Source organism: Rhodamnia argentea, chromosome 9 (assembly GCF_020921035.1).
Source record: "Rhodamnia argentea isolate NSW1041297 chromosome 9, ASM2092103v1, whole genome shotgun sequence".
Lineage (NCBI taxonomy): Eukaryota > Viridiplantae > Streptophyta > Magnoliopsida > Myrtales > Myrtaceae > Rhodamnia > Rhodamnia argentea.
In genome coordinates this window covers 18,246,967-18,257,071 of record NC_063158.1, presented here as the reverse complement: position 1 = coordinate 18,257,071, position 10,105 = coordinate 18,246,967, and the positions used below count along the sequence as shown (strand labels likewise).

Sequence of the window (10,105 nt, the reverse complement as noted above, 5' to 3'; positions counted from 1 at the left end):
TTGACTCAGAGAGAGAGAGAGTTTTCTGGAAACTTTTGCGAATATGAATCGGAGAAGACGAATAGCGAGAGCGAAGAGAGAATCCGAACCTTAAATATGTGAGAGATGGATGGTATGGATTAGACTATTTGAAAAATCGACGCTCCAAAATTAGCCCAAGAAATGCTCTCTCCAATCCGATTAACAAAGAGATTAACGATCATGATCGGTCGTCGGTTTTGCCTTGGTCGGCAGGCTAGAATGCACCATCTGACCCAACGGCTTAGAGCGAGTGTCGATGTAACTTCCTCTATATCTACATGCCCCAGCACAAAAATCAGAGTAGAAATAGAAGTCGATGCAATGGATGTTCGCTACATCGATATCCCACGGTCAAGATATGGGCTACTAAATCCAACGGCCCAATTTGTTACATCCGGGTTGAAGGTTTTCTAAAATTGGACCCACTTCAAAAGGTCTATGGCCTCAACCTTTTCGGCTGTGGAAATAGAACCTTCCTAAAAGTCAAACCAACAACTTGAAAATCACTTATTAACTGCTTTAATTTCCAAATACTTCTGTTTATGATAAAAACAAAATGCTAAAGATTGTATTAAAGCTGTTGTGGTTTGTACCGAGAACTGCCAAACAAATACTCAGTCTCCCTCGATGCGAATCGGCCTGTAATGGGCCGACGTTTCTTGAGAAAATGACTGGCTTTCACTCCCTGTTTTTGCCTCACTTTGGTTGAACACAATTTGGTTGAACAGAGTCAGCCAAGCATACAAGGTCAAATCCCAAACGCAATCAAGGGGACCGGTGAGGATGTAGAATTACCTTTCTTTTTCCGGGATAAAGTGCCGGACATTCCGTAATTGGCATGAGACCGGAAAGCTTCAGATGTAGTAATCTGCCAAATTTACAGTTAGACCGGACCTTCCCCTGATAAGAGCAGAAAATAGATTGCACATGTCACTATCTCTTCTCACTCTAAAAAAGTTGGCTTGATGATTCCATTTTGACCACGGGCAGCACATATTCTAGTCAACTTTTCTCTCTTATGATCAGGAACTTCAAGCACATACCAGAACAGGTTAAGTGCTCCAAAATAGACAACTTGGTTTAATCAGGTCCTTCCACTCTGGGAGGAAGTAAGCGGTGAAGGAAGCAATAGAATGCTGGACCTCCACACCTCAGTCTTAGCTGTTGAACTGCCAGTCTCAATGCAATCAGGAGCTCAAATACGTATTCCAATCACCTGCCCAAGAAAATCAGATATCGTAACCATCCCATCCTTGTGGCCCCAGTCCATCACTTATCCGATATCAAATCATTAACCCCAAAACAGAAGGCATGTAATAGACACAAAAAAAACCGAGAAAACCAAAATTATGCTAGATTTTTTTTTTTTTTTTGGCAAGTAGCTAGATGCAGCTAGATTAACCACAACTTTTATTTTTTATTTTCTTGATCAGGAACCATCATAAATTATTCAAGCTGAAAATGATAATAAAGCTGGTTTTTCTCTGATAGAAGGCAGGCAGGATGTCCACATGCATTAGAATCAGAAAGTATCTACAACGAGATAAAGAACATTAAATAAACTTCATCATTAGATCTTTTGAATCTAGAAAAATAAAAATATCCTCTGATTTTACAGTAAAGATGTTTATGAATCCATTGCGCCAAAATTGCAATTCTCAACAATAATAGGTAAAGGTAGATTCTGACAATAAATAATCTCGACCAACAACATAGACCAGTCATGAATGGTCATTTCAAGCTAGAAGTCCTAAAACTCACGATGAAAACAGTGCCAACACTGCTCAACTGTGCATTCAAGATTTGTAGGAACGTAAAAATGTTCTTTTGCTATATCCGTTTATTGAATGGTTAAAAGAAACAAAATGGACTTTTCTCAATACTGGAAACTTCTGACAGGATACCATTTGGCAGAACAGTCACTCTTTTGTCAAGATTGTCAAGAAAGATTCCACTCAAAATGTTGTCTGGAAACACTAGTATTTCAGCTTTTTCCCCTCCAAATGTACAAGGATATGCAGCTGGTAGCATGTATCCTTGAAGAAGTTGAGGCCATGGAATGAACCAAGACCACATATGCTCAAAAAAACGAAAATAACAGTGCCAGGAATACGATGCCTAGCACACTCAACAGTTCATCATACCCCTCGATCCAGCCACCAACTGCAAGTTTTTCCAGAAAATCTGACTCAATGCTTAGTTCTTTAGATATCATTCCAAGGAACCTTCCTTTTTTTTTTTTTGGTCAAATCTTGCAAGAATTGAGTAGGCAACAATTTATCTCAACCCAACCATTGTACTCATTGCACTAGACCGTACCATTGTAAACTAGTTAGAAAATAACCATAAACCAAAATGGAAGAGAAACCCCCAGCATGGAATGTATAATCCAGGCAGGAACAGGAATCTTTGTCCTCGAAAGTCAACTGAGGGTTAACCAAGAACAGGACTCTAATGCTAATGTTCTTTGAGAAGATAAGCACAATCATCTAAAAGTAACCAAATTGAGTATGATACCAAATTTTAATTGTTACTGCAAGCATCCAAGTCCAAAATTTTTAAAGTGGGCACAAAGATTGAGTAGAACCACCAAGGACATCATTGCACCAATGTCACCTAATAGAAAACATTTTGCACAGCGAAGATAAAGATAGCCATTCTCACCATTTGACTCTAAGCCATGATTGAATAGGCAAGAGTTCATAGAACAAACATGAACGTTCTTCCTGCATTGCAAATGGTGGTTTTAGCCTAAAATAATCCAGGCACGGAACACGAAATCACTTCCCGCACACAGTTCAAGCTGACAGGGAATTCTCAAAAATAGAGAATTCCAAGAATAGGACAATTCAACAATATTTTTACTTAGACATGTTCTCAAAGATATTCTTGAATGCACAAATAATCTAAAAATAACCAGAATCCCTTGAAGTATGATGCCAAGAATTCTCTTAAATTGGTTCCTGACAATTATCCACTTCCAAAATTTTGAAAGTCAACACAGATTGTGCAGAACCACTAAGGACATATTACCAATTTCACCAAAAGAAAACATGTACAGTTGAAGATCCATCAAAAGGCAAGCGCCATCGTAAACCATGGGTCTCTCAAAGGCCCATGGGGATTGGGCAGATAGAGGAAGTAAAGAGTTCAAAGATAACTAAACAATGAACCGTTGAACGTTGTCTGCATTTTCCAAAAGGGGGTTTTAGCAACCACACTCTGAGCAACTTCAGTTCTGGGCAATTTTGCATTTGATCAGTACTGCAACACAAAACTAAAAAGAGATCATTTCACATTACATAGACTAAGAGAAATCAGATTTCATGAACAATATGCGGAGCCTAAATTATTCATGTCAAAAGCACACATCCAATTGGCCACTTTCACTAAGAAGAAAGAACCTCTTCAATCAATCTTGAAGATAACGTAATCGACAATCAATACTGCCTGAAAATTAATTTGAAGCCGCACAAGATAGTAATTTGATATGTTACCTGAACTCCTAACCCTTCAAGCCGATAAGCTGATACTTGGGATCCTCCAAGTAGTCTCCCAATCTTAGTCAGCCATGAGAGCTGGATGTACCATTAGTGAGCTTTTCTTAGGCACAAGTTTCAATTGTTGTCTTTGCCCAATATGATGCTCCACATGACCAAGAAATTGAATTTCCACGGCACTTTTCCTATAACCAAAACAGCAAAAGGAACTCCAACATCATTAAAGTATCATATCCAGAGCATCCGTTGCGTTTGTCAGTTGAATATAAAGCACCGCAAAATCTCAAATAAGGACCGTGCACTTAAGTGGAGGATGCATGTGCAAATAATTGGAAAAAAGAACCTAGCTATCCCTTCAAGCACAAGCTTCCTTAACACACCCTTCAGAAGTTTAAAGTGCTTAATGAAATGAAGCCGTGCTAATCCCTATATTTTTCTTGGTCATGATATATAAACTGCATTCTGGAAAAGGTGGACTCAGTGGAGCTAACAACTTGTTAAATTGAACTCAAATGAATCTGATGGAGAGAGACTAAAGCCTCTTCTTTAAAAACAACATCTTTCTCCAAAATCAAAGACCGACACACACTTTATAGGAGTCATGCAGCATGTCCTGACCAATGCAACTTCACGAAGGTAATCTTAACTGATCTCTCAGAGTATTCATAGGTGGAACTCAAAGGCTAAGGCCAAGGTTAATTTTTCTCCCCAAGCGGACACCCCTGACTCAACATTACCAGTCCGATTTGGAAAGTGAAATAAAGGCTGATCAAGAGCAGCTACATGTTTATTTAGAAGTACCATCCAAGCACAGAAGGTCTTCATAATTCTTTTCACTATATAGCAGATTGAATCTCCAATTTTCAGAGCAATGATTTTGAAAGTTACCAATCGGGCAAGTGTTGTCAGAATATTTTTGTTTTCTGGAAGAATTACTATAGTAATTCAGAAAATTGTCACCAGAAGATTCCATTTTACTTTTCAGGGGATCTCTACAATCTTTTGATAGTTTCAGACAGATGCAAGCAATTGTTTTAGATTGGACAAAGCAAAAGGTACTCATTTTCCTTTGCACCAAAAACCCGAACTATATCAAATTTGACACAATTATCTTGAACCTTTTCTTGTGATATCAAAAACCCCAAACTATGCCCACTGTGACACATTTACCTAAATTTTTTTTTTTTGTGACATTTCAATTAAGCCATATGGGGGCCATTCAACAACGTTTGCCTTCCAGCATCCATGTAGGTAGATTTTAACGATGCTCCTTGACGGAGGGTAAATGTGTCGCATAGGTACAAGTTTGAGTTTTTTTGTGTCAAAAAAAAATGTTTGAGATAAATGAGTCACGGTGAGTATAGTCTAGGGTTTTTGGTGGCTTTTTCCCAAAATTTAAGATATATTGTTCAAATTTTGAAAAATTACGAAGAAATTATATATAGGATTCTACAAACTAACATTTATATATTTGCGTGTTTCGAGAGTTTCAAATCAAAAGAGATCAAAATGGATGACACGAGCCGCAAGATTGAGATTCAGCTAAAAGTAAAAGTTAAAGTCAATCTGGAGTCACCATTACCCAGGGTTTTTCTCTAATTGATGCTAAAATTTCTACATCAGGGCATATCTTCCCAAAAATTGTGAGTAATAGATGAAATGCGATCACTAAATTGATATATTTTCTTTGGTAGAAGTAAATTTAATCACCACCAAATATTTTCATTCTGCTGAAAGAACTTGTGGCTCTAGTCCCAAATGCCTTAAAGAGACATCTGACAGCAGTGTCACTCAGCCAGAACTTTTCCATTCAATCTTTAAGTAGTAGTTAGCCACAAGATGTCCCAGCAAAAGCTGCCAGTTAACTTTCCTCCCAAACCCGACCCTCTCAAGATGAAAGCCCATTTAAAGTTAATTATCAACTTGGTGAATACTTAATTCAGGAACTCCAATTACTTAAGCAGTAAATCAAGAAGCTGCAAATTCAACCCTACACAAATTTCACACTTTTTTGTTTGCTATTACTTACATTGATCTGGGATTTAAACTGGGTGTCAACTATGAAAGAGTCAGCAGGGCAAGAACTATTACAACTTATAGTTAAAAACTTTAAAGCAATAGGAAGACCAAACCTGTTAGCCTCATCAGTGAAGATTTCATTTGTATAGGCAGAATGAGATCAACTTGACAATATTTCACCAGCCCTACAGTAATAGTCCTTCATCTTCAGCATGTTCAATAAATTTGAGAGTAGGTAGATGTTTATCCACCATTGCATGAGAGTCTGCATCATTCACAGCTGAACCAAGTACTCATCACATTCTCAACCTTCATGGTGCACCGATACCGTTATTCATAAAGGTATATTGCACTATGACTCGGTTCACTTAACTGTCTATTTCTATACATATAGTCGTAAGTAATGTACATCAAGGAATCCAAAAAGAGTCTCTTTTCAGAGGCACCACGGAACAGCTCAGCACTATTCTGCATGCTCTCATAGGCTCTCTCAATAATTCTATTGGAAACCTCATCAAAGCAGAATGGAATTTCACTCAATTTCTGCCCCCACCATAAGGTTCTCTCAGGCATTCCCTGCTTAAAAAATTGTGACAGCAATATATTTACCGTAACCACATTTGGAATGAAAGCCATCTTAATCAGTTTAGCAGTAACAATCAATGCACGATCTAGCATGTCCCTGCAAATGCCATTCATCATTGTGTTATATGTGACTATATTTGGAGCAACACCTGCTGCAGCAAGCTCATCCAGTGTCATCACAGCTCTACTCATTTTCCTGCTACAGCAAAAACCGTGGATTCTTATATTAAACGTTGTAATATCTGGATTCCACCCACTGGCATAGATCTCATTCATGAATTTATCAGCCATAGCCATGTCAAATGCTTTGCAATACCCATTTATCAAAGTGTTATATGTGACTATATCAGGGGTTAACCCAATTCGATGCATATCGATATATGCATCCATGGCAGACTTCAGTTTTCCATGTTTGCAGTAACCATCAATGATAGCATTGGAAGTAAAGACATCCGGAAGAAGACCCTTTTGCCTCATTTCTCTCTCCAACGTCACTGCTTGTTTTAGCTTCCCACAGTCACAAAAACCACTAATCAAAGCGCTGTAAATATAACTGTTTGGAACTAATTCTTTCCTTAACATTTCCTGAAAAATTTCATATGCCTCCTCCACAAAACCTGCTTTTGATAGTCCATTGATATAGGCTGAGAAGGCAATAGCATCAGGAGATATACCCCTGAGTTCCATCTCATCCCACAAACTCTGAGCCTGAGTTATGTCCCCTACTTTCAAATATCCATCCAAGAGAACTGTAAAGCCCATTTTGTTGACTGGGAAACCCCTTTCCATCATATCATACAAAAGACCTTTGGCTTCTCGCAACCTTCCTTTCTTTGACAAACCCAAAAGAAGAGAGCTGGATGTGGATGAAGAAGGTGACAGACCAAATCTCATCATTAACTGATAAATCTCATGGGCTTTATCATGCATCCCAACCCTACCATAAGAAGCAATAACTGTATTAAATGCAGTCAAGTTTACAGGTTCTCCTTTCTCAAGTATATCCCTCAGAAGTTCCTCAGCCTCATCTATTTGACCAGTCCAACACATTCCTGCAACCGTTATATCATAGAGGGAACTCTTGGGAAGCAAGTTAGACGCAAGCATATCCTTGAACAATCTATCACCATACTCTTCCCTTCCGTACTTGTAATTACCACCAACCAGAATATTAAAGGTGACACAATCAGGAGATATACCATTGCTTCGCATTTCTTCATAAAGCATATTTGCCTGAAGAATGTCCCCTGATTTAACATACCCATCCATGAGAGAGTTATACATGAAAGTATTTCTAGAAAGACCCATCTCGGGAACACTGTCGAAAAATTGTCTTGCTCTTGCCACATTGCCATCTTTACACAAGGCGCTGATGACAGTATTAAACGTAACATTGCTAGGTCTACAACCTCTCCCAATCATAAGATACACCCAGTTTATTGCTACTAATGCCCTTCCGCCAGTGCAATATGCACCAATCAAAATGTTGTAAGAATAAACATCAGGTTTGAAACCAAATTTTCCCATCACGTGACACAAATTTTCAGCTATTGTAACATGCCCTTTCCTACAAAACCCAAGAAGCACTACATTTACAGATTTATCTGAAGGAAAAGGTCCCCTAGAAATCATGTCTCTAAACAATTTCCATAGATTACTGAAATCACCTACTCTAAGCAAAGACTTCAAAAGAATAACCATTGCAGATTCGCTAGGCATCAGGTTCATTTCCCTCATCCTACTCAGAATCCTTACCGCCTCCTCAATCATCCCCACATTCAGAAATGCCCGCATAAGCGTATCAAGAACAGAGAAATCAGTTTCATAAAGGTGGTGCTTCTCCCACATAAACTCTACCAATTCCTTACTCCTACACGACCCAATTCTACTGATCACCCACGAAGTAATATCCTGCGCAAGGAGACGGATATCCTCAGCTGCCAAAATATGCGCAGCCACGCAACACGAGCGGACTTCCTCGTCAGAATCGCCTAGGAACACAAGCTTGAAGAATGCAAAAGCAGTATGGCGGGATTGCAAATTCTTCAATATCTTCGCCAGGAAAAAGGGGCAAAATGTACCGAAAAAGGCCTTCAAAGTGTATCCTTGTCTTCGCTTTATCAGTCTGGATAATCCAACAATGAGTCTACGCCTTTCATGTGAATTAAGGAAGTTCAAATTATTTGCGCGCGAGCTCGAATGAGGCAAGAACTGACGCAAAAAATCGAAGCCAGGACTGCCGTCGGGCGAGCTAGAGCAGCAAGAGAAGTGCGACAGGCTGCGCCCGAAATGGGCTCGAGGAGCTAGGGGTTCGTGGAGGTGAGAGACTGTGAAGTGAATGGACGTATGCGCCTTTGGTTGGGATAGAGGGATGGAGGCGGAGTAATGCAGTGGAGGGTTGCGCACACGGCGCAGGCTAGCTGACATTCGTAGGAGCGAAAGGATGTGTGGCGGTGAACGGCGTTTCGCGGCCAGATATCCCCGCGCCTGAAGGTTGAAGGCGGCGGCGGCTCGAAAATGCAGCCACGGCTCGCGAGCGCCGATCCCTGAACAAGAAGACGACGACGCCGATGAGGAAAAGCAACTTAAGCAAGAAGACGAGACAGACGGCGTCGTTTTCGTTGGCACGTTAAAAAGGCGTAATTCTTCTTAAATTCGCATTAAATCCATTCTCGTCTTAAATTCGAATAAAAAATAAATAAGATATAAAGAATGACAGAACTGCCACAAATAACCTTTAATTGGATCGTTCTTATTTATTTAATTAATTAAACCAAAAAAATCAGGATATCGTGCAAGAAAAATGATAGTATAAGAAATACGTAAAATTATATTTAGAGCAACAACAATTGCCTCGTCGCCGAAATAATAACCTTGACATATAATCTTAAAAATACTGCAATTGTAGTTATAACCTTGATATGAATACGCAAAGGATAGAGGAAGGTAGAAGAGACACCAATTCTCGGACTACAATACAATTATCTCAACTCACGCCATAAGCGAAGGCTAATTAAGGAGGTGCAACATCACTGATAATTTACACTATAATTGATGAGTTTAGTTCCCTCATTAGATGGACATTTGAAAAATAAATCACCTAACTTAATATTAGGGTTGTCCACCGGCCGGGTCGGGCTTGGTCTAGGCCCGGCCCGAAAAGAACAAAACCGAGCTCAACCCGGGCCGAGCCGGTCGAGTTGGGCCGGATTTTGGACTGATTCTTTTTTTTCTTCTTTTTTTGGAATCAAAATCAATTAACAAACCCATCAAATAAAAGAATATAAAAAAAAAAATAAAAATAAATTAAATTAAAAAGAAAACATTGGTGTTAAAAAAGTCAAGCGGGCCGACTCAACCCAATCCAAGTACCAAATCCGGTCCAAAAAGGCCCGAAAATTAAGTGAATTTTCATATTGAGCTAGCCCGTCCGATGCGAGCTTTTTTGACACCCCTACTTAATATTATGAGGAGATGATACCAAAATATTAATAGAAAAATAAGGAAATCAAATCAAAGTGCAATAGTAGATATACTAGTTTTATTTATTTTTACTCGAGTTTGAGCAAGTGCAAAGTTATTATGGAATAGAAAGTTTGAAACTACGCCATCAACCCTTTCTAACGTCTTTAAAGAATAATTAAATTTTGGGTTGTTCGAACAAGTAAGGGAAATTCTATGGAATTCGGAGCTCTACCAACTAAGCTATATTCCCCAAGCCAAGTGAAGCATGCATGAAGAAAATGGAAGTGATTGACCTAAGAGCTCCTCTAAGTGTTCTAGTCAACGAGTGCAAAGTTTTTTTTTTTTTGGTTTGCAGACGAGTGCAAAGTTATGCATCACGCAAATTTAGATATAATAGGTTTGATGATTAGAGAACGATGTTTTTCGAAAAGGCGAAAGAACAATGTCTTTAAATTAGGGGTATATCGCTGACAAGTCGGTTCAAAGATACCGAGCGAAGCATAAATCGATGATGC

General features: G+C 39.1%; 1 protein-coding gene across 3 annotated transcripts; it reads right to left on the bottom strand.

The window, feature by feature from the left end:
• Positions 1–1,209: 1,209 nt before the first annotated feature.
• LOC115728082 (pentatricopeptide repeat-containing protein At5g41170, mitochondrial-like) lies at positions 1,210–8,740 on the bottom strand. Of its 3 annotated transcripts, none has more exons than XM_048285898.1 (5): positions 5,654–8,740; positions 3,519–3,599; positions 3,203–3,285; positions 2,423–2,428; positions 1,210–1,237 (listed from the first exon to the last, which is right to left on the bottom strand). In XM_048285898.1, exon 1 carries the CDS (start codon positions 8,550–8,552, stop codon positions 5,871–5,873), a length of 2,682 nt encoding a protein of 893 aa, XP_048141855.1. In that variant the 5' UTR covers positions 8,553–8,740; the 3' UTR covers positions 1,210–1,237; positions 2,423–2,428; positions 3,203–3,285; positions 3,519–3,599; positions 5,654–5,870. The 3 variants fall into 3 exon arrangements, with proteins under 3 accessions (XP_048141855.1, XP_048141856.1, XP_048141857.1); XM_048285899.1 differs by having other exon boundaries at positions 1,221–1,237; positions 3,203–3,298; XM_048285900.1 differs by lacking the exons at positions 1,210–1,237; positions 2,423–2,428; positions 3,203–3,285; positions 3,519–3,599 and adding an exon at positions 3,643–3,706.
• Between the last annotated feature and the right edge of the window lie 1,365 nt (positions 8,741–10,105).